At 37.1% G+C, this 21,148-nt stretch overlaps 1 protein-coding gene across 5 annotated transcripts; it reads left to right on the top strand.

The window, feature by feature from the left end:
* The first annotated feature begins 1,581 nt into the window (after positions 1–1,581).
* On the top strand, positions 1,582–20,679 carry LOC105047596 (uncharacterized protein YNL011C). 5 transcript variants are annotated; one of them, XR_012141981.1, is made up of 15 exons: positions 1,582–1,858; positions 2,970–3,086; positions 3,189–3,321; positions 4,422–4,518; positions 4,966–5,009; positions 10,350–10,506; positions 10,900–10,971; positions 11,315–11,398; positions 13,561–13,662; positions 15,912–15,959; positions 17,390–17,515; positions 18,536–18,628; positions 19,204–19,289; positions 20,238–20,267; positions 20,471–20,663. XR_012141981.1 is itself a non-coding variant. In XM_010926586.4 (14 exons), exons 1-14 carry the CDS (start codon positions 1,690–1,692, stop codon positions 20,507–20,509), a joined length of 1,311 nt encoding a protein of 436 aa, XP_010924888.1. In that variant the 5' UTR covers positions 1,582–1,689; the 3' UTR covers positions 20,510–20,679. The 5 variants fall into 5 exon arrangements, 3 of the variants coding, with proteins under 3 accessions (XP_010924888.1, XP_010924887.1, XP_010924886.1); XR_012141980.1 differs by lacking the exon at positions 20,471–20,663 and having other exon boundaries at positions 20,238–20,350; XM_010926586.4 differs by lacking the exon at positions 19,204–19,289 and having other exon boundaries at positions 20,471–20,679.
* The last annotated feature ends 469 nt before the right edge of the window (positions 20,680–21,148 follow it).

The raw sequence follows: 21,148 nt of genomic DNA, 5'->3' as shown, positions 1-21,148 counted from the left end.
GTCAGCACGGTCATCTGCCGTACGATTGCAGCGATCTGCGCCTCCGTGGTCACTGCGGGTTGCGGAGAGCTGGGCTCCGCCGCGGAGGGTGGCGGAGAGGCCTCTTCCGGGCGGGAAGAGCGCCTCGCCGACCCAGTGACCCTCGATCGTTGGGCTCTTGTCTTTGTCATTAGTATCTACTAGGCTTGGCTTGCCCCTACCTGGCGCGCCAATCTGTTGCGGCCAATCCCCTCGTCGCCTGGTCACCGGGAACGAGCGCCTGCAAAAAAGGAAGTCCACACAGACCGGTGGTGGCTCCGGCGGGGACCCTTCGACGGTCAAGTCAGAGAGGTGACTGGGCAACAGTGAAATAAAGACAGAGAGCTCAAACGAGAGAGAGAAAGAGAGGGTTAGAGGGATCAAGCCTGTTGCTTCGAAGGCCCTTTGCACTGTTGCCTTCCCCGATATATATATAGTGGAGTGTGGTATGGCGCCGTCATTAATGGTGCGGACAATTGAGGAATTGTCAACTCACTGTAGACTGTTAGAGTCGTCGTGAAAGTGTCACATCGCCGTGGGGCTGTCAAATCACTAGGGTTGACAATGCCCTAGGTGGGATAATGCCCTTAGGTGGCAGTGCCGCATGGCGCTGTCAGGGCTGACGGTCTCTGGCAGCTGTACGGCAATTGGAGGAGTCGACCGATCCTAGGTCGGTGGCCATCTATGTAGCGTCGGGCATGTTGCGAGAGTCGGCCGTCGGACTTCTCGGTTCAGTCGGTCGGGAAAGTGGGAAAGGTCTGCCCGACCGACAAATCCTCAGTCGGTAAAGGGCCGTTAATCGATCGGTGATGGCGTCCGGTCGGTCCGTCGGTCGATCGGTCGGTCGATCGGTCGGTCGGATATGTTCGATCATAAGTCGTCGTTAGTGGGGTCGGTCGGTATCCTCTAACAGTAACCGTGATCTCGCTGGCTTACTGTGTTCGTGTAAAATGACGAGAAAAATTTCACAACGGTAATAACTTGCATTTATTTTTAAGTACATTCGCTTAGATGGAGCTGTGGGAGCCTACCTATGGACTCTGTCGTACCCATGCTCGGTGCCGCGAAGTAGATGCAGTGGTCACCTGTGATGCGTCATAAAAAGCAAAAAAAAAAAAAAAAAAAAAAAAAAAAAGCTAGATTAGAAATGCTGCATTCAAGGAGCGCTCTCCAAAAGGATAACGATTTTTTTTTTTTTGCTTTCTGAAGAAGGAACAGATTAACAGATTCTCTGCGGTATTTACATATTTTGAAAACATCTATCAAAAAGAAAAATACATATGCTTATATTTTTATATTAAATATTAAAAAAATAATTTTTAAAAATACTTGGACAATTTAGATACGCATGATGCCTATGAAGCAGCACCTACGGTCCTGCTTCAAGAGAAATAGGCTTTCCAAAAGGTACCGTAGGTGCTGCTTCATAGACGTCCCGAAATTTTCTTTGGCAGCTTCCGCTGGATACTCTTTTATGAAAAGGCGCTGCAGCTCCCACCGTTCGATCAGAGCACCTTCCACCTTTCCTAATATCACGCCGTTCGTTGGTTCAAGGAACGCACAGCGGCTAGCTGGGGAGGGCGTTCCATTCCCACCACACGAGAGACAACGGAGATAGCGGGATAGAGAGGAGCAGCGCAGCGAGGATATATATAGCTGCAGCGCATCGCAATGGCCGATGGCTCTTGGGGTCCAGCGGCGTTACGAAGCCCTTTCCTCCGCTTCCCCTTCCTCCCCATGGCTGCGGGGCATTGCAACGGTGTTTGCTCTCGACGCGCGATCTCTTCTTTCTCTTCGAGCCCTAACACTAGCGCCCCGCCCTCATTGCTCGTCTTTTCAGGTTTGCTGCTTCTCTCGCAGCTTATCTCTCTCTTCTTCTATTTATTTTGTAATAGATAGGCGTGTTCTTGGTCCAGATCAAGTTTTTGTTTTGGTTTGTTGCATCGATTCCAACGTAGAAATTCAAAAGAATGAGTCGTGGTTTCTTGGTTCTCGAAAGGAAAGGTGAAATACAAGAAGGTCTTAAGTATATTTGTAAAGAGAGATTGAATGGCTGCTGTGACTCTTTCTTGATCGTTGTTGGCATTCTTGTCCAAAAAGAGAAGTTACAGGAAGATCGATAAAGAAAGATCTTGATCCTTAATAGGGTTATAAGGAGATCCATAACGATAGATAGGTCCGGTCTTGCCATGCTTTCTTGATTGGCGATAATAATCTTTTCTAAAACGGAAAAAGAAATCTCAAGAAGTTTATAAGGAGTTCCACAACGAGCCGTAGCTCTTCATAATGGAGTCCTCTAGTACAGCATAGTACAAATTGACAGTTCAATCTTTTTATTATGTGGCACTTAATCAGATCTTTGTGAAAGGACGCTTGGTTCTGTCACCAGTTGGGAGATGATTAATGGAGGTCACAAAATCGTGGACAGATTGAAGCCTTATCTGTTTCATTTTGGGGGAAAAAGGAGATTAACCAATCCTTAAGTTCCAGACAACCACTACGAGCGTTTCATGTTTAAGATGTAGTAGGTCTGATGCACTACTAGAATAGTGCAAGGAGGCGGCTATTTAATGACAGGTTTTTGGAGGATGAATTGTTTAACAGACTCCAATGGCACTGAAGCTAAATAAGTGTTTGATCAAGACATACCTATCCAAAAGCCGCAAGGAGTTGATGCATATCTGTTTATAATTTGTTTTTTCTTTGATGGTTTGCAGCTACATGCATATGTTTGTGAAACACCTCTGAAGTTTTTAAACTTTTTTTTTTTTTTGCATTGTTCATATAGATTAGCTTATGAGCAGATGAGTATCAGATACTATTCATTTCTAGCAAAGCTCCATTTTACTGATTTAAAGGAAGCATACATCAGTGTCATCACTTGTTTACTTTTTCAAATTGTGACCTTTTCTTTTACGTTGTCTCCATTATGCATCATGATGTTGTTTCAGGGGGAACTGCATTTAATGGTGTCATAGAAGAATTAAAAAAGGTAACAACTCAAGTTGCACATGTTCTTCCTGTTTCTGATGATGGAGGAAGCACAGCCGAGATTGTTCGTGTGCTTGGTATGTTTAAGGTTTTCTCATTCAGTTCTACATGTGCTAAGGAATTGCATTGTTGTATAATATGAAACATAATATAAGACAATGTAACATGCATTTCCAAAGGTGGGCCAGCTGTAGGGGACATACGATCAAGATGTTTGAGATTGTCTGATGAAAGCACTTTTGAAGCTCTTGCTGTTCGCCGATTGCTTGGGCACCGCTTATCTCTTGATGCATCAGAAGCCAAAACAGAGTGGTATTTCTGTTTTATATTAAGTGTACAGAGGATTTTAAGTCAGATCCAACATCATGTGCTATGCATTTAAGCATATGTTTAGGTCTGCATGTACATACACCCCCCCCCCACCCCCCCCCATACATATGTACATATGTATGTGTGTGTGTGTGTATAATATAAATGTATTGTCAACTTTTAATTGTAGTTGTTGCTTTTTATAATATCATTTATGTTTCTATCCGGCATAAAAAGAAAGTAAAGATTTCTCTACTAGGTAAGAGAAATTAACAAAGAGAAGAAGTTTTTGGTATTAAACTTTCCTTCACCCGTTCATATCAAGTTTGTTTGTCAACTCATGTCAGATTTAAGAGCATGCAAGAATGCACATATATTCTAACTATATGTTTAAATTTACCTAAGTTGGAGCTGGCTTTTGATTAGTTTAATGTCACTTATAGATAAGAAACATTGTTTTCCACTTCCATCCCTGGTTTGAGGTCTTCTTATTATGTCATATTTTGGATGATATACTTTGTTTTCTGGACTAGTTTTTAGGATTCCATATATGATTTTAGTAAAATAAATGGTCCTGTGCTGGTTTGTTTTTAAAATATACTATAAATTGTCTATTGAAATACTTGAAAGTAATCTCTTCTGCTCTATAACCATTGAAAGGCTAGTTTTCTTACATCACCTTATAGTCATCTGGGCCTAGGCCTGGCTGTAACAAGTTGGACTCCTAGGTCTAGCCTGTTTGGAATGGCATTCAGTTAACCTAATCCTAATCGATCAATGTAACACACATGCACGGGCCCACACACACAAACACATACGGAGACAAAGACACATCCACACACGCACACATGCACGCGCACAGAGAGAGAGAGAGAGAGAGAGAGAGAGAGAGAGATGATGATGATGATGATGATGATTGACTTTGTTTACAACTTACAATGATTTACATGATTTTTTTTATTTTATTTTATAGGCTTATAGTTTTAGGCTTAATTTTTTACCTGTCAACATTATCCTATCAAAACATTTCTGAACATCTGTTATTTATTTGCTAGGTTCGTGGATCTACTGAATAATACTGTGCTGAGCTGAGAATTTGACAGGTATGAAATCGTTGAAGGGGAGCATTATTTGTGGAATGGTGTATCACAACCTTACAGGGAAACAATCCGTGCATTTCTGGTTTACTTTCAAAATCAGGTACCTGATCTCTTTGATGATCAGTTTCATATACGCCGAATAAGTTTCATAGTGTTGTTCGAGTTGACTAGAGAACAACTTGAAAATTTTCTTTTCTCTTGTTTCATTATCCATAGGTTCTAGTTTGTAGTAGACAAAAGATTTGTTTGACTGCAGGCACTAGTATCTAACTCCATTATGATCTTATCACGTGATCATGTATGCTCTGATGATGTTGATAAATCAACAATGATATAAACATCATTATTACCCCACTTTTTGGTTTATCCAGGATTCTTTATTTTAATCTTCAAACTCTCCTAGCCCTCGTGCCAAATATCCCCATAATTGCATGTTTCTTGGTCTCATCATCTACGATGAGATGACATTAGTTAGTGTCCATCCTTTTTTTCTTTCTTTCTCTTTTGGGATTGTTCATGAATTTGTACTATATCTCCTATTATGCAGATCCTCAGACGCTCAAACGAATCATTTTGTTTCAGCAATGGCAGGTGATATTTTCTTATGGTGAAAAATGTTGGTATTTATGTTATGGTCTCTGCCGACAATGTAATAGTGAATGGATCTTAATGAGACAATTTCTTGGTCTGCTTTGTCCCTTATGCTTTAGTGACTGAAAAATCTGGAATGATTGTTTTGCTATTTTAAAAATAAAATTTTGAGAGTAATTTGAGATACATTCTGTCTGATGTAAAAAAAATTTCTGGACTTCACTTGCAAATAAATGCAACTTACACCAGACATTTTGCTAGGAGTATTTGCAACTGGGATTCTGAAAATGGACTCCTTTCATGGCTTTTAGCTTTCTTATTATAATATGAACTCCTCCGTACTAGTGATAGGAATGTGATTTCCCAGATTATGATATCTTTGAGAAATTGATGCTGTTTTCTAAAGGATCTCTTGTATTATATCTTCTATATATTGCATGTGTATTTCTATAATTAACTTACTTGGACTAGTCAGTTGGTACGATTGCTGGTCAATTTTTCAAGACTAACATGAAAATAAGACACTAGTCAAGGATTTTTGAGGAAGTTTATCTAATTGTCTTTCACTGGAGGAGATATATATGGCATTTTTTTTTTCTAACCAAGATATTTTCTATAAGCTGCCCAAAAAGTTAAGATGATTTTGGGCAGAGGATGTGATATATGCTAAGGTGAAAACATTTCCTTTTGCCTTTTCCTTTGTCTGTATGTGTGTGTGTGTGTGTGTGTGTGTGAAAAGCAGAAACCAGATGAGGTCCTGCATATGGTGAATTTGAAATTCTTAGAAACTATCCCACCTCTGGGCATCTCAAGTCTGCTTTCACTTTCAAATTTCACTTTCAGCAATAACCTTGAAGACTTGAGACATTGTAATGCTAGTAAGCAATGTGTTAGTGAAGCACCATATATAGGACAAACAATTGGATCACCATATGTATTATTAAGTTTAAAAATGGGAAATTTTTCTATATGTGCCCAAGCCTCTGAAATATATCCATATCATGAAGGAAATATACTGGGACAAAATGAAAACTTTCCTTCAACAAAATATCATAAGGAAGGAAGGAGGGGTCTGTTCTTCTCGTTCTAGATCTTGTCAAACTTTCCTCCTTTCCCTGCTGAGTAATTGTCATCTCTGCACAGCTTGTATAGGAATGCATGTTGAAGCATATAATCTGCGTTCCACTTCTTTTAACGAAGTCAGTTGTTGTTGAGGGAATGAAGTGGAGCAAATTGAGGATCACCCATCAAGGGAACATACTGAAGACTAGGAGGAAAAAAGCCCTTGAATGATCAATTGAGGAATGGATTTAATCTTTTTAGATCTTTAAGCAGGACTATTATCATGATTTGGAGACTTAATTTTTTTTCTCCTCTGAAAAAAGAGGCTTGATTTAATTTTTAGGAAAAATTATAGCGACACTTCTTGAACTTTGACCCATTTATATTTAGACCTCAAAAGAAAAAGGTTTCAAATAGACCCCAAAACTTTAAAGAGGTTGCAAAGAGACCCAACTGTTTGTCTCCGACCTAACAATGTTAACAGAAAAGATGAAATGACTAAAATACCCTTAGTTCATGCTCGATGATGGTTTTTTTTTCTTGGCAATGCTTTTTTTTCTTTTTTCCTTCGAATCCTTCCCGAGCCCTCTTGAACCCTTCTCAAGCCCTCGCGGACGCCCACCTCCTCCCCGCTCTTCTTACTGCCACCTTCCACTGGTCTCGACCGTCGTTTTTCTCTCAATCATCACCGGCATCGGCCTTCCCCCTCCAATCTCCCTTAGGTGCTTTCCTTCCCATAGATCTCTGAAAAGAGAGATGTCGACCTCCTCCTTGCTCTCCTTGCTGCCACCTTCCGTCGGTCTCTACTGTTGCCTTCCTCCCCATCATCACCAGTGTTGGCCTTCCCCCTCCAATCTCTCTCAGGTGCTTTCCTTCCCATAGATTTATGAAAAAGAGAGACGCTGACCTCTTCCCTACTATCCTCGCTGCCACCTCCCGTTGATTTCTGTTGTTGCCTTCCTCTCCATCGTCACTAGCATTGGCCTTCCCCTTCGATCTCTCTTAGGTGCTTTTCTTTCCATAGATCTCCAAAAAAGTGAAAGGAATGAGAAGAAAAAAAAAGAAAAAAGGAAAAAAATTGATCAATCTATGCAGGAAAAGGTCACACCTTTTAATTTTTCCACCATTCCTTTGTTTTCATTGATTTTTCTATGTTTTTTCTTGGTTTTTTCTTTATTTTTTTATTCTCAGAAGTCTCAATGGGGCCATGTGTCGAGCTCTGGTCGTGCCAAAATCAAGAAACTTCTGAGAAGGACATTTATGGTATTTCATAAAATTTAACCTTTCAGATGACCCTTACATCATAACATCGCCTAATAGAGATAGACGACTGAGCTGTTGCCCAGAGATACAACCCAAGAGGAGGGGGTGAATTGAGTTTTTCAAAAGCTTTTAGCAATTAAAACAAATATATACACTTCTAGGGAAAGTTGATTGTGTATGCACTAAAATCAATGAGTTATGATGCTGAAATTTAAGGTAAGAAAGTAAATGACTAAAAGATAAAGTCACACACACACACAAACAATCAGGTTTATAGTGGTTCGGTGTTAAGGCCAACACATACATCCACTCTCCAAGCAATATTTTTAGGAATTCTACTATAATCAGTAGATTACAATACGGTTATTTTTCGGATTTATAATTTGAACTCAGTTGGTTTTGCGGGCTCACCAATCAAAATCTATCCACATGCCACTCTTAGACTTGTACAAATCTAATTCAAGGCTTGGATGAGCCTATCCTCCAAGTTTCAATCCCTATTGAAACTTGAAATACAGAAAATATGGATGCAGAAATTTAATACAATCACAAACTCCTTTAATGAGCCGATGTTGGGACTTTGATGCGCAAGTTGAGAGGTTGGAAAGCTTTTGTAATGAATGCTCTCTTCTTTCTCTTAAGGAAGATTTGATTGCACAACAAACTGGGTGGTTGAAGTTAAATAACTCTTCTTGGAAGCTCACTTAAAGATGAACAGATTTTTTTCACATATATTTCAGATGTCTTTTCTTGTATATATGAGTTTCTTTGAATTGTCTTTCATTAATAGTGGCTTAGACACCTTCTAAACCAAGTTACCATGTCAAAAAATAGGTTCATAGCCGTTGGAGCTCGGAAAATAGCTGTTTAAGCCACTTTGGATCAATTCTGCAACTTTCTGAAAACTAACCATTTGAACTGTTAGAATCTGTTGAGTCGACTCGAGCAATTCTTGCCTCGGCTTAAGGTCCTCTTGAGTCAGCTCGAGATTTTCTTGAGTCGGCTCAAGCGGACGTCTAGAAAATCATCTTTCTGTCTTTCCTAAGAGACTTGACTCAAATAGTGCTTAAGTTGGCTCGAGATCTGTGCTGGTGCTGTCTGCGTGCCAGGGTCAGCTCAAGGGATGCTTAAGTTGGCTCCAGGCCTGCGTCAAAAGTTGAATTCGTGCCAGAGTCGACTCCAGACCTATGTCAAAAGTTGAATTCATGCCAGAGACAGCTCAAGGTCCTCCCGAGTCGGCTCAAACTCTTGATTCTTTGAAAAACACTTGGCTTGACCTCTCAAATCTTCCTTCTTTGAATCTTTAAAGCAAAACTCTTGAGATAGGATTTTAGCTTTCTGAAACTTCTCAAACACTTAAATATTTCATTAGTACCAAATATATACTAAAAAATTTTGTTATTCATCAAAATCAAATCTAGGGTCAACATGGGCCTCTTTGCAACTTTTTTAAAGTTTTGGGTTCATTTGAAATTTTTTTCTTTTGGGTTCCAAATATAAATGGGTCAAATTTTAAGGGGTGTCTAATTTTTCCTATTTTTTATGAGAGAAGAGCTGCACCTACTTTTTATATGCATCAAAATATTGCATATATATATATATATAGGGAGCGTATCAAATGAGAGGAGTGGCTTAATGTGGGAGGCGAGAGAACATAATTATAACCCTTGAATCTATATCAATGGTTCAGATGAGCGCCGCACGTGCGTGAAAAACTAAAAAAAAAGAAAAGAATGGATAAATCCTAGGGGTATTTGGACAGTTTGGACAACCGCATTCTTATCTGAACCATTGATGTGGATCCAAGGGTTATTATTATGTCATCTCATCTTTCACATTAAGCCACTCCTCTCACTTGATACGCTTCGTCTGTGTGTGTGCGTGTGCGTGCGCGCGCGCGCGCGCATATATATATGAAGGATACAAGATGGATATCTAAGAGAAGATAATGCTAGTTGGATGTAGAAAACTCAGTACAATATGCTTAGAAATGAGTATACTAGTGAAATGCTGATGTCATAGTAAATTGCCAATTGAGGATCAGTGACAAGCTAGTTGAAACGGTACAGTCACATGCAATGGAGATATGATGATGCCATGTTGAGGAGCAACCTGGATTTGTTCTAAACGAGCATGGAAGGGAAGACCCAAGTTGACATTAACTAGAACTGTGTGAGAAGATTTGGGAAATTGGTAGTGATAGTGATGTAGCCCTTAGGCCTTTACTGACTGGTGAAGGACCCATTTACCAATTTCTAACAGGTGTGACAAGGTTTTTCAGTTATTATTATAGTTATAAGGTCAAAGGTCGATCAAAACATGTTATGCAAGTGTCACATGTTAGTCATCGTGAGTGCTTCATTTGGATCGCAAGTCCTAAGCAAATGAATCCTACTGGATTCAGGCATCCTGATATCAATGGATTTTAGGGGATTCTTCAATTTATTTTCTAGCATCAGCTTATCATTTTCCTCAAAAGTTCCTGTTGATGGATGAAGCTGATACAATTCAAATTTCTTTTCTTTTAGAACATTGTAATGCTTTATGAGATGATGGGATAGAAGGCTAATCCACATCACGGCCATGAATGGAACATATGAGAAGTCATCCGCAAGAAGCAAAAATTAGTTTGTAAATTGAATAGAGTGAATAATGTTTATCAGGAGGTCAACTATTTCATCATGGAAAAGGAATGGTAAAAACAAGGAAGTGTCCTTATTTCAAGATTAGAAGTTATTCATCTCCATTTTCAATTAAGGGGTTAGTGACCCAATCATGCTAATCTTTTATAATTACAATAATTCACACATTATTGTACCATAACTAGTTGAATATGCACAAAGGATTCTTTCACAGTAAGCATTTTGATGAGGTATCTATCTATCTATTAATTTTTAATGTATTTACTCCATCATCATGTGTGAGCTATTTTTTAATTATTTGGATTTTTTATAAAAGAATTAAGATTTATTGGTTTCCATGATGGATTTTTTTTTTTTTTTTTTTTTTTTGCAGTATTGGGAATTTCTTCTTTGCTGGAGCACGCATATTCTTTCAGTCATTAGATGCTGCTATATTCTTGTTTTCACGTGTTTCAGAGATTCCTACAGAAAGTCTTGTACTTCCTGTCATTTCCACCAATGACAGGCTCACTTTGGGGTGTGAATTATGGGTATTTTCGATCTTCCTCATCTTCTTATTTGCATCTATAATATATCATTATTATGATTTTGATTGCACCCTTATTTGCTTCTAATTCAGAATCTAACTCAGTTTTTGATGGTTTATAATATTAAATGTGGTTGCTGCTCAATAGAATGAGCGAAGAGTTACTGTTAGTTGGCTGGTGCTGTACATTCCTTGAATGCTTACGATTTTTGTTTCAGTTTATCCTTCATTATAATTTTGATGATGGAGATTTCCTTCATCATGTACTTGCACTATACTTGCAGTTCATTCATCCAGTATGATATCTTTGTCAAATTAGAAAATTTTGGTCAAAAGCAAACCTCGATGATTGCTTGTTTCTGTTTCTTCTCTAATTTTGCAAACTTTCTATCCTCAGGATGGAACCATTATACGTGGTCAAAATGAAATTTCACACCCAACTAGTGGATGTATGGAACCCATAAACAAGGTATACTAGCAGAGTTGTGCTCACTTCGATAGGTCTGTCTATCTTCACGCGGTGTTTTATTTGCTCTCATTTCAACATTTTCAAAAGGAAGGGCGTGCCTCTGGCTTGCTTATCATGCAAACAGTTATGACATCATCATGATGGATTAACAACATTGATATCGTCTAACATTTATTATTTCAAGTATTTATATCTGTTATCATTGTTTTGAAGAACCTTGTTAATTCATTCCTTATTTGTAGGCTTTTTCTGTAACATAACTTCTTTAGTTCAAACCATCTGTTTTTTTTTTTTTCTTTTTGTGAGAAGGGACATGCATATTCCTAACAATTATCTGGGACAGGATTGTACTTCAACTACAGCACTGCCGTCTAGAATTAAGCGGGTTTTCTACATGTCAAGTGAGGGTACCAATTTGTTGCATGAGGTTGGTGTGATGTTCTTTGTAGTCGACATTAGTTCATACTTGCCCTAGTGAAGTTTCTACTACTTGTCGTGATGTTAACTATGGGTTCTTGCTTTGGCATATGTGTCTATATTTCACAGTTGCCTCATTGTTCTTCCATACGACATAACCATCATAATTTAGTGGTTCATTTAGTAGCACCCTGTTCATCAATATAGTGTGATACATATGGTTTTTTATTGTTTGAAATTGATCTTTTCTTTTTCTATTGACTAGAAGAATAAGAGGTCATTCCCACTGGGTTGAATTGCTACAACAATCGTAACCATGATTAATGATTGTTGTACAAATTATCTAGAGCTACCTTTTGAATCTTTTTCACCTCATAATGTAAGGTTTTGTCCATTGTCAACAACACCTTTTCTTAAAATTCTCCTCACAAGTTTATTCATGTTACTTTATAATGCTCCTGTCTTTTAAGACCTTTCAATATAAACTATTTTTTTATACTGAATGGGTTGCAGACCCCATTAATGAACATTCCATTGCCGAATACTGAAGCTACTTTAGTATCTTGTATCCCTGAAAGCACATAAAGAATTATGCATTGCTTTATCATCGATGTCAATTGCTGCACCAACTAGCATTTTAAAAGGTAGTATGATAAGTAGGTAGTTAGGGGTCCATGTGGTGGTTAGGCAAAAGGTGGGCGTTATTAAATATTAAAAAACCAATTATAATTCATATATATATATATATATAAAATGAATGACGGCATCCAAAATCAAGGATTCAACCATTAATTATGATCTAGACTTGTAAAACACTTAAAAATGAAAAAGACATCTCTTGGAAATCTCTAATCTTTGCATCATGTGGGTGCAAAAACAGATGGTGTCTATCATGCTAATATGCTAAATACATCATGTGGCACTAAAATTGATAACCCTCCTTATGATCATGTATAGATTGAAATTCAATAGACTTTGATGTCTAAATCAGGGCAAAATATGGTCTGATATCATTAAAGAGCATTCATTTTTGCACCCACTTGATGCATTGGTCAGAGGCAGGAAAAATATGTAATTGTTGGTAGTTAAGCTGATCTTATGGTGGAGATCATGATTAATAGTATGTATCTCCAATTTGAAGGGCTCATCTTTGATTTTGAATTGTCAGATCTTTTACCAAAGTGTTAATGTTAAGTGTGTACTCTCTCTGTCCATGTCCCTCTTTCAGTCCTTCCATCCCTCCCTATGAACAAGGAAGTAGAGAGTTAAAAATGAATAAAAGAAAAAAGACAAATTAAGGAAGTATTTTTGAAAATATATTTCGTTCTTATAACTAGTAACATGCAATTTTTTCATACAAGTTATGTAAAATATTAATTGATTGTCTGAGTTTCCATAAAAGCACGTGCTTAATTATTTTACTAAGTTATTCCAACAAGTGACTTGAGAGCAAATGATGAATAATGAACAAATAGATATAATTAAATGAATAGTCAAGAATCAGCAAAACTTTTAAGCAAAATATGGGCGTCAATTATAAAGATGGAGAAATTGCAGTCTGCTTGCCTACCAGGCCTACTATCCTGATCTGCCTTGTGTAATGCCTAAGCAATCCCCTTTATGTCGTCCAAACTCCACCTTTCTGGGTTTCCTAATCACCTAAGAAGTGGTTGGCCCGCACATAGGGGCTTCTTAGGAAGTTAAGCCCTAAGCAAGGTGACTCAGTGACATCAACTTGTACAGTAAATGGAACAGACATCTTCAGAATTCATTTGGCTTAGGTGCAGCTTTTATAATCTTGGCACTGAGAGAGTCCTTATTTGTGATGTTCATTTGTCATATTGAACTCTCCTGTTGTAATCTTTGAAAATAACTTCAAAACGCTTTTTTTCTTTTGGTGTTGTAGTTATATAAGAGATAGTTATATATTTCAGTTCCAACCTGAAGTGCAAACCTGTGCAGATATATTTGACATTTTACGAGCCAATCTAAGTTGATCAGTATGAGATGTTTGGTTGTACAATGCCCCACAGAGAACAACCTTTTGTTAAAAGCAATTTTTGTCATTTAGGATTTGCAACAAATAGTTATTTCTGGGAATTTTCCTGTTAAGATGTGATTTTTAACCATATTTCTTGAAGTTATCATCTCATTGTCACTTATGTTGTGTAGGTGTTCCCTGCCGCTAACCCTACAGTTTTGGAACAGTTGGGTAAAGTTGATTGCATTGTTTATGCTATGGGCTCTCTTTTCACTTCCATCTGCCCGTCATTGGTAACATCATGGTTCATAATTTGTCCTATTTTTCACCATCTGTGGATCTTAATATGCCATCTTTCAATATGTTGTCATGCACTGACATCATGAGGAATTGTGGATGTTTTCATTATGTAAAATTGATGTTTGTGGTGTGCTAGCTTATATATGAGCTTACAGTGATATGACATGCTACATACATTTTTAGGTGTTCTAGTGTTGATTTTAATTATGAACCATATACATGGTGTCATTTCATTTTTATTGATCAGCATGTTTTAGTGCACATTTCTTTAGGTTTCTTTACAATATTGCAAGTCCGAATACCACCCTGCATCACATTATTTGTTCAATATCACTTCTACTTGACTTGTCTTTCTTGATATTTAGGTCGTGGAAATCAGGCCTTCCAGAATGATGGGTCAAGAACTAAGTGGACATTGCTTTTTAGACCTTGCATGTGTACTTTTATATGCCTAGAACAAGGGCCTTCTGATTGTATCAGCTAGGCCAACATTGAGCCTATCAATTTGGCTGACATGTTGGGAGTTCTTACATGAAAGAAGGTCGTTTGATTTTGTTTTAGTGTCTAGAGGTATCAGGTTAAAGAACCAACTGATGGATATTCTGGAAGAGACCCATTTGAGTTATCAGGCTCTTTAAGAACTCTATCAAGCTATACTTTGAAAATCATCTGAAAATGATCTGACCTCTGAAACTCATTTTTGGTGGTTTATTCCAAAACTGGCTAGTTTCGGACTAGTTTCAAACCAAAAGTAACCATGGATATCAATTGTTATTTTGGGCATTTAATTGTAGGTGATAAATCTAGCCTAAGGAGCTTTTTTTAAAAAATAAAAAAATAAAAAGATTGCATGTATGCTCGTTGCAATATTTTTTAAGAAACTGGAAGAGATTTATTCCAAAAATACAGGAGGCACGGACCACACCCTGCCACCACCCCCACCGCCACCTCACCCCACCTCAACACCTTACTATACTGCTAATCATCATATCAAGTTCGTATTAGTATTTAAACTTATATATGAATGTTTTTCAGTTTTTATGCTGCTACATATTATGCGGTCAAAGATTGTTATGAAGTATGAACAATTGAATGATATGTTATACTCCAAGTTTGTGGGTAACATGATTATTTAACATTTTCATTGGTTTATAATAGGCTACGTTTCTTTTTCTTTTCTTTTTTTTTTTTTTTCAATTCTTGATAATTTTAGTTGTTTATCCCAGAAATATTGAACCTCTACAGGCAGAAATGTCAAACAATATAAAATACTCTAAGATCGTGTGCTATATGATTTTTTGGATTGTTTTTCTTGTCTGAGACACTGGAACTTTTGAAACCAAAACTTTATGGGCTCAGTTGAAACCAAACCAACTTTCTTGACGGAGACTTTATGTTTGTATTGTTTTCTTGACTGCGACTTAGAACTTGAACTGGAACTGCTGAAACCAAAACTTTATATGGGTTCAGCTGAAACTAAAACTGTTCTGCAAACCTTATTCCAAAATGTGGGCAAAGACCAAGTGGAGCGGGTTTCTTACTGTTTCTAAGTTTGAAATACTTATGTGAAATGTTTAAAGAATAATAGTTCATGTTATTTAACCAATGTAAAATCACAAAGAAAGTAGAGAGCATTTCTTATATTTCTTGGGTATTTTGGCCTTTTTTCCATAGCATGATGCAAGACATTCGCATTTTTGGCAAGTGATCTCCAGGGAAAATATGACCCTTTACCTAATACTTTAACTAACATCTTAGGATTCTGAAGCCTTCAGTTTGTTGTCAGTTTCTTTGACTCAACCATGTCAAACTTGAGTCTGAGATTTTAAATCTGGATCACTTTATCCTACCTCTTTTGTGCTAATTGTATAATGGCTTTAGTTTAGGTGATATTCAAACTTTATAAAAGAATATATTAATGTTATCTCTTTGTTTTTTTTCAATTTCCCGTCTTTTCATCTATGATGTCAACTTATGTCTGATCATATACTTTTTATCAAAATCATGTCTGTTTTTCCTAACTTGTGCTCAAGTAGTTTGCCAGACATGTAGTCATAGAAAGTGTACATAATGTATTTCAGCATCACCTCTAATAGAATAGGGATTTCCGGCACGATCTTTTTCTTTGCATTATGATGTATTATTCTAGATATTGCTCGTGTTATTGAAGTGCTTTTCTTCCATCAGATGTTTTCAGTTAGAGAAAGTTCTCTCTTAGGCTAATATTTTAAGATGCTTCCAGGTATTGCATGGTATTGGTGAGGCTATTGCCTCGAGATCTATTCCCAAGGTATTCACTGTTGGGGCATAATGAGTTCTTAATCTTTAGATATTAAGATCTTTTTTTCCCAAATATCATGTCATCACTTGCTTGCATTTGTGTTTAAAGTTTTTAGCACCATAGACATTTTCTTATGCCTTTTTCACTATTATCTCCACAAAAGAATATAAGAGGTGACATACTTTAGCTGATAAATTTTCTGTGTGTCTATTGAATCTTACCTGAAACCCAATTTTTTTACAGGAGTGATTGACAAATCTATGACATATAACATTGAGCTGCTTGTAGTGGAATTTTGTTGAATCCCAATGAAAATGTTTTCTCGTGATTGGAATTGACTGTAGACATAAAAGTTCCTGAAATGTTTGAGAAATCTTACATGAGAAAGTACATGGTCATGTTGTTTAGGACTCGTTAGACTTTGATGAACATTGTTATAAGTAGAGGAAGTGGATGAAGGGTCTGAATGTTCTATTCATAGTTTTGATCAGGTAATGCCATGTCTTTCTTAGAGAAACCTGATGGTTTCATCATTGGATCATAGTTATTGCTTTAAGTCTACTTGTAAAGATATTCCCATCTGAAAGATACAACTGAAGGTAGCAGAGGCCCTCCCACTTCCAACCCCTCTTTGTATTCTCTAGCATCTGATATTGGTAAGTTAAAAGAAAGCAATTATATGCATAAGGTGCGACACTAAAACCATCAGCGTGAACTTTCTAAAGTTTGGACAGATGAACTCTCAAGACCAATATAACGGGCAAATTTTGTATTTGTAGACCACTTTATCATCTATCTGAAGATAACATAATTTTTTAAAACTCGGAATTCTGATTGATTTCAGTGGATTGAGATTCTTCTATCTTGGTGGCAGATTCAATTAAAAAGATTAACATTTATATTGTTAAAAATCTTTTATTGTTACAGATGGCTGTATCTCAGGGAAATCTTATTTGTCATTATACAGAGCAAACTGGACAATTTTATACCCTTATTTTGGGACCTTATACATATACTTTACTGATATTTGGATTCGCCATTATATAATTTGATGGCATGCACTTGAAGGAAACTAGATTATTCATATAGCACAGGTGCATCACCTGCTGAGAATTGTCACATTTTGAATGATGTTTTGTTTCCCATGTGTATGGTTTCACTGAACCAATCAGTGTGATATTTAATATGGACACACCTAGTCTTGTATGCAAACTTTTTTTTTCCCCTGGAACACTACATCATTGGACTTTATATCTTGTTATTCTTCACAATCAATAGTACTTTATGGATAGAGGTTTAAATAGCACATTTTCTTCAATGTTAGGTTACATTACATTGCTTTTTATTTATTGAATATAGGTGACTGAGATTGATCAATTTAGTATCTCTTGCTATATGTATGGTAATGCTATGTTTTATGTTACTTATGCTATATATAGGTACTTCTATTAAATGGTTCACATGATAGAGAAACAACTGGTTTATCAGCTTCTGGCTTCGTTTCCGCAATTACAGATGCTCTAAACCGAACTTATGGAGACCCCGACAAAAGTCTAAAGAAACTTGTAAGTGTATAATATGTTCACATCTTCAGATCACTCATATTGTATTTTCCAGTTAAGTATCATACATTTGCTTATCCTAGAGAGCTGAAGAAGTTATTGCCCTATGAGATTTGTCATTTGTGCAACATGTGGTACAAAAAATTACAATAAGAATATTGTAGATTCACAGAGACATTATTTAACCAAAATCAATTTTACCAACAAGAATAATGAGAAGTTGCCTTGTAATCTCACTTGCAAGAATCTGGGTTTGTTTGCCACCCCTTATCAGGACGGGCAACGGTCAAGGCCTATTCCATGACATCTGCACCAAGCTCAGGTCTGGGACAGGCTTGTCACAGGCTTTAATACATCAGCTTACCCAAAATGCTCTTTTTTTGTTTCTATGAGATCATTGGTTTAAATTGTTTAAATTGTTCTGTTTCAAATTATAACCCCCAGAGACCAGCCTGTTGTGGTTGAATGTTTAGCCTGGCACAATTATATGTAAAGATTGTAACTATTTCTTATAGTGATGGCTATAAAGAACAGGGCTGGGGTTCCTCTTAATTTTACAGCATCCAAAGTCCTGAGTTCAGATTGGTTTGTGTCTCTGTTGATACCGTTATTAAGCACAATATCTACACTTCATGCCAAAAAGAAATGAAGGCACCAGTTGTACAAGCTGGTAAGTCTTTGGTTGTTATACCAAATGACTTGGAAATCCTGCCTTCTCCAGGGTTTGGGGGATTAGGGTTTATTGGGGGAGGGCTAACCCTGTTGTGAAGCCTATCGACTACAGGCATATTCTCTGTGTGTGTGTGTGTGTGAGAGAGAGAGAGTGAGAGAGAGAGAGAGAGAGAGAGAGAATCTCAAGTTAATCCTTGTGGTGGATGGTGATAACTTGTTTACATGGTTACTGCAAGTGTCAGTTTCCTCTTAAGGTTGATTTATTTCTACTGGTAGATCATGCCATTGTAGTGGGAACAAAGCCTATTTTTTCTCTTTCCTTTCATGATTCCGTCCTCATTACATGTGCAGCCCAGTGATTACATCAACTCATTGTTGGTTCCTAGAGACGGTCAAGTCACTGTGGATGTTCATCATTTGGCTGATCAAGGAATTTTTCATGTGGTATGTTCACATTTTACCAGCTATTACAAATAATTTTGCAACATTTATAAGAGAACATATTTATCTTGCATGCAAATCAATAATGGAACAACCAATTAACTTGTTCATTAGTAAAGTAAATCAGTTATGTTTCTAACAGGATTCGAATCTGTGGGTGATGTTGCCATTAAACATGTTTATATACTGCATTGCTGCATATGATAGGACAGGAAATATGCACCATATTGTCAACCATATTATGAAGTATTTTTTGAAACTAAGAAGGAATGTGATTGGTAGCTGAGAACTGAAAAGAAACAATTTTATTCCTAATCATGGTAATTGTCTTTATATGACTTATATTTACCATCACAATCATATACCGTCATGGGCTAGTGCATCGTACATTCTTTTAGTGCACATTGCCCATCTAAAATATAAATTTCTTTTTTACTTTCATAGTTACATGTTACTTAGTCAAATGCTTGTAGGGGTTGCACAAATTAAGAATAAAGTAATGAAAAATATTTATGAACATGTATAACAGAGATCTGAAGAGGTTCTAATGAGGAGAGGTACTTTTGTTTGTGTTGAAGGTAGTATGAAAAGAAGGGAAAGACCGGAGGTGACATGGATGGAGGTTGTGAGGAACGTTGTGGAAAAACTAGGAATAACATCAAAGGTGACCCTAAATAGGAATACTTGGTGAATGAGGATCCATGAAAAGCCAATTCTAAATATTTGGAAAAAGGCTAGATGGTTATGGTTATTGTGTCTTGGCATCCTTATTATACCTTTTAGCCGCAGCGAAAAGGGTTGTTTCTGGTTCTGCTCCTGTTGTTTGAATTCAACATTCTCTAGATTTCTACACTCTGGATTCTGTACTTGGAAGGGAAATTAAACTTTTTTTTTAAATATTCCCAATCATTAATTTTAAATGAAATGTCAGCTCAATTTGTCTTAAAGCCAAATCCTGTTGTCACTTTTCTCTGGCAAAAATTGATTCAACCGACAAGTTTTTCAGCACGATTTTAAATGGTACAGATCTGTGAAATTTTCATTAAATTTATTGCTTATGACAAGTCTTCATTAAACATGCCTTAAGTGCAATCTGGCTTTTAAATGATTTATTTATTTAGTTTCAGTTAGTATCTTGAAGATTAAACTGCCTTGTCTATTTTATTCTTATCCCCATTAATTTCCAAAGTTTTTTTTGGGCTCTATAAAGTTGATTCTGCTTCTGTTAGCTATTTATTTGCTGGTGCTTCCTGAGAAATCAGAATGTGCATGGATTCTTCAAACATACATAAAGTCAAACTGCTAAAATCTTGCAAGCATTCTTCTTCTTTGAGGCAGTTAAGTTTATATTTGGAGCAAATTTCTTGGTACAAAATTGAGAATGCAAAGCAACGGTTGCTTGAATTGGTTCTTGTGTTTATTACCAGAATACATTTGTCATTGGATACAATTGCATCCATTTTTCATGGAATCATGGTTTAGATCATCCCCTAGAATAGAGCTTTAGCATGTGCTTTCTCGCTTTTTTATATTGTTTTGGATCCACTATCTAATTTGTTGTCAGTGTAATTACTACTTGAGTATGATAGCGTAACTTTTAATGTCATTGCAGGTCACCGTAGACTCTGTGCATGTTCCTAAGGTGGGGACCATATTTGACCCCAAATGTTTAATTAAAGCTCTGGCTGATTTGATAAGTGCGCACAAGGACTCCATGCTGCACCCTAGAGCTATAGCACACAATTCATAGAGCACAACTTTGTGTTGGAAAGTATATTGCGGTTATAGTGAATAATACTTTCTGCCCAAGTTGTGTATTTATCCCATATTTTCTTCTTCTTGTAGAAATTGTCCGCGAGTAATTCACCCCACCTGCCCATGTAACGTATTATTGTTGTTAGCTGGCCTGATGCATCCTCTTCGTTCTGCCCCAAGCTTGTTCTCATCCTGCAGCTTTGGCAGCTCCATGTGTAATTTTGTGCCTCTGCCTGCCTTCAAGTATATACATTTATTTACACAAGGGAAATTTATTTGTAAATCTTTCTTAAAGATAATTTGACATGCATTCCACTTTTTCCCTTTTTTTAGGACATTAAGTTATGATGGATTCTTCAACCAAAATTTGTAATTGGATGTCAGTTTTTTCTGCATGCTGTCGTTCTGGGGTCAGCCTTCCACATTCTACCATTTGAGTGAAGAAGCCTTCCCAGCTTGATAGATCATTTGTGATGACTGTTTAGTCTAGGAGATGCATTATTACCTGATGGGATGGTGTACAACCACTCAACAACCTAGTTGGGAAAATGTGAAACTACTACTACATTTGACGTGGAGAACGCACGCAATGGAATAAGGAGTTTATAAAGCAGGGTATGCCATGAAACCACCAGCAATGCTTCGTTTGAAAGTTTTCTGCATTTCTTTTGATCAATTCCTGAGCAGCATGCCATCGCTCAAGCACAAAGCCATGTATCGATGTACCCCCCCTTACTGAAGGATGGTTTAACAACAGGCAACGCAAAT

This window comes from Elaeis guineensis, chromosome 6, assembly GCF_000442705.2.
Source record: "Elaeis guineensis isolate ETL-2024a chromosome 6, EG11, whole genome shotgun sequence".
Taxonomy (NCBI): Eukaryota; Viridiplantae; Streptophyta; class Magnoliopsida; order Arecales; family Arecaceae; genus Elaeis; species Elaeis guineensis.
This window is presented reverse-complemented; position numbering and strand designations above follow the sequence as displayed.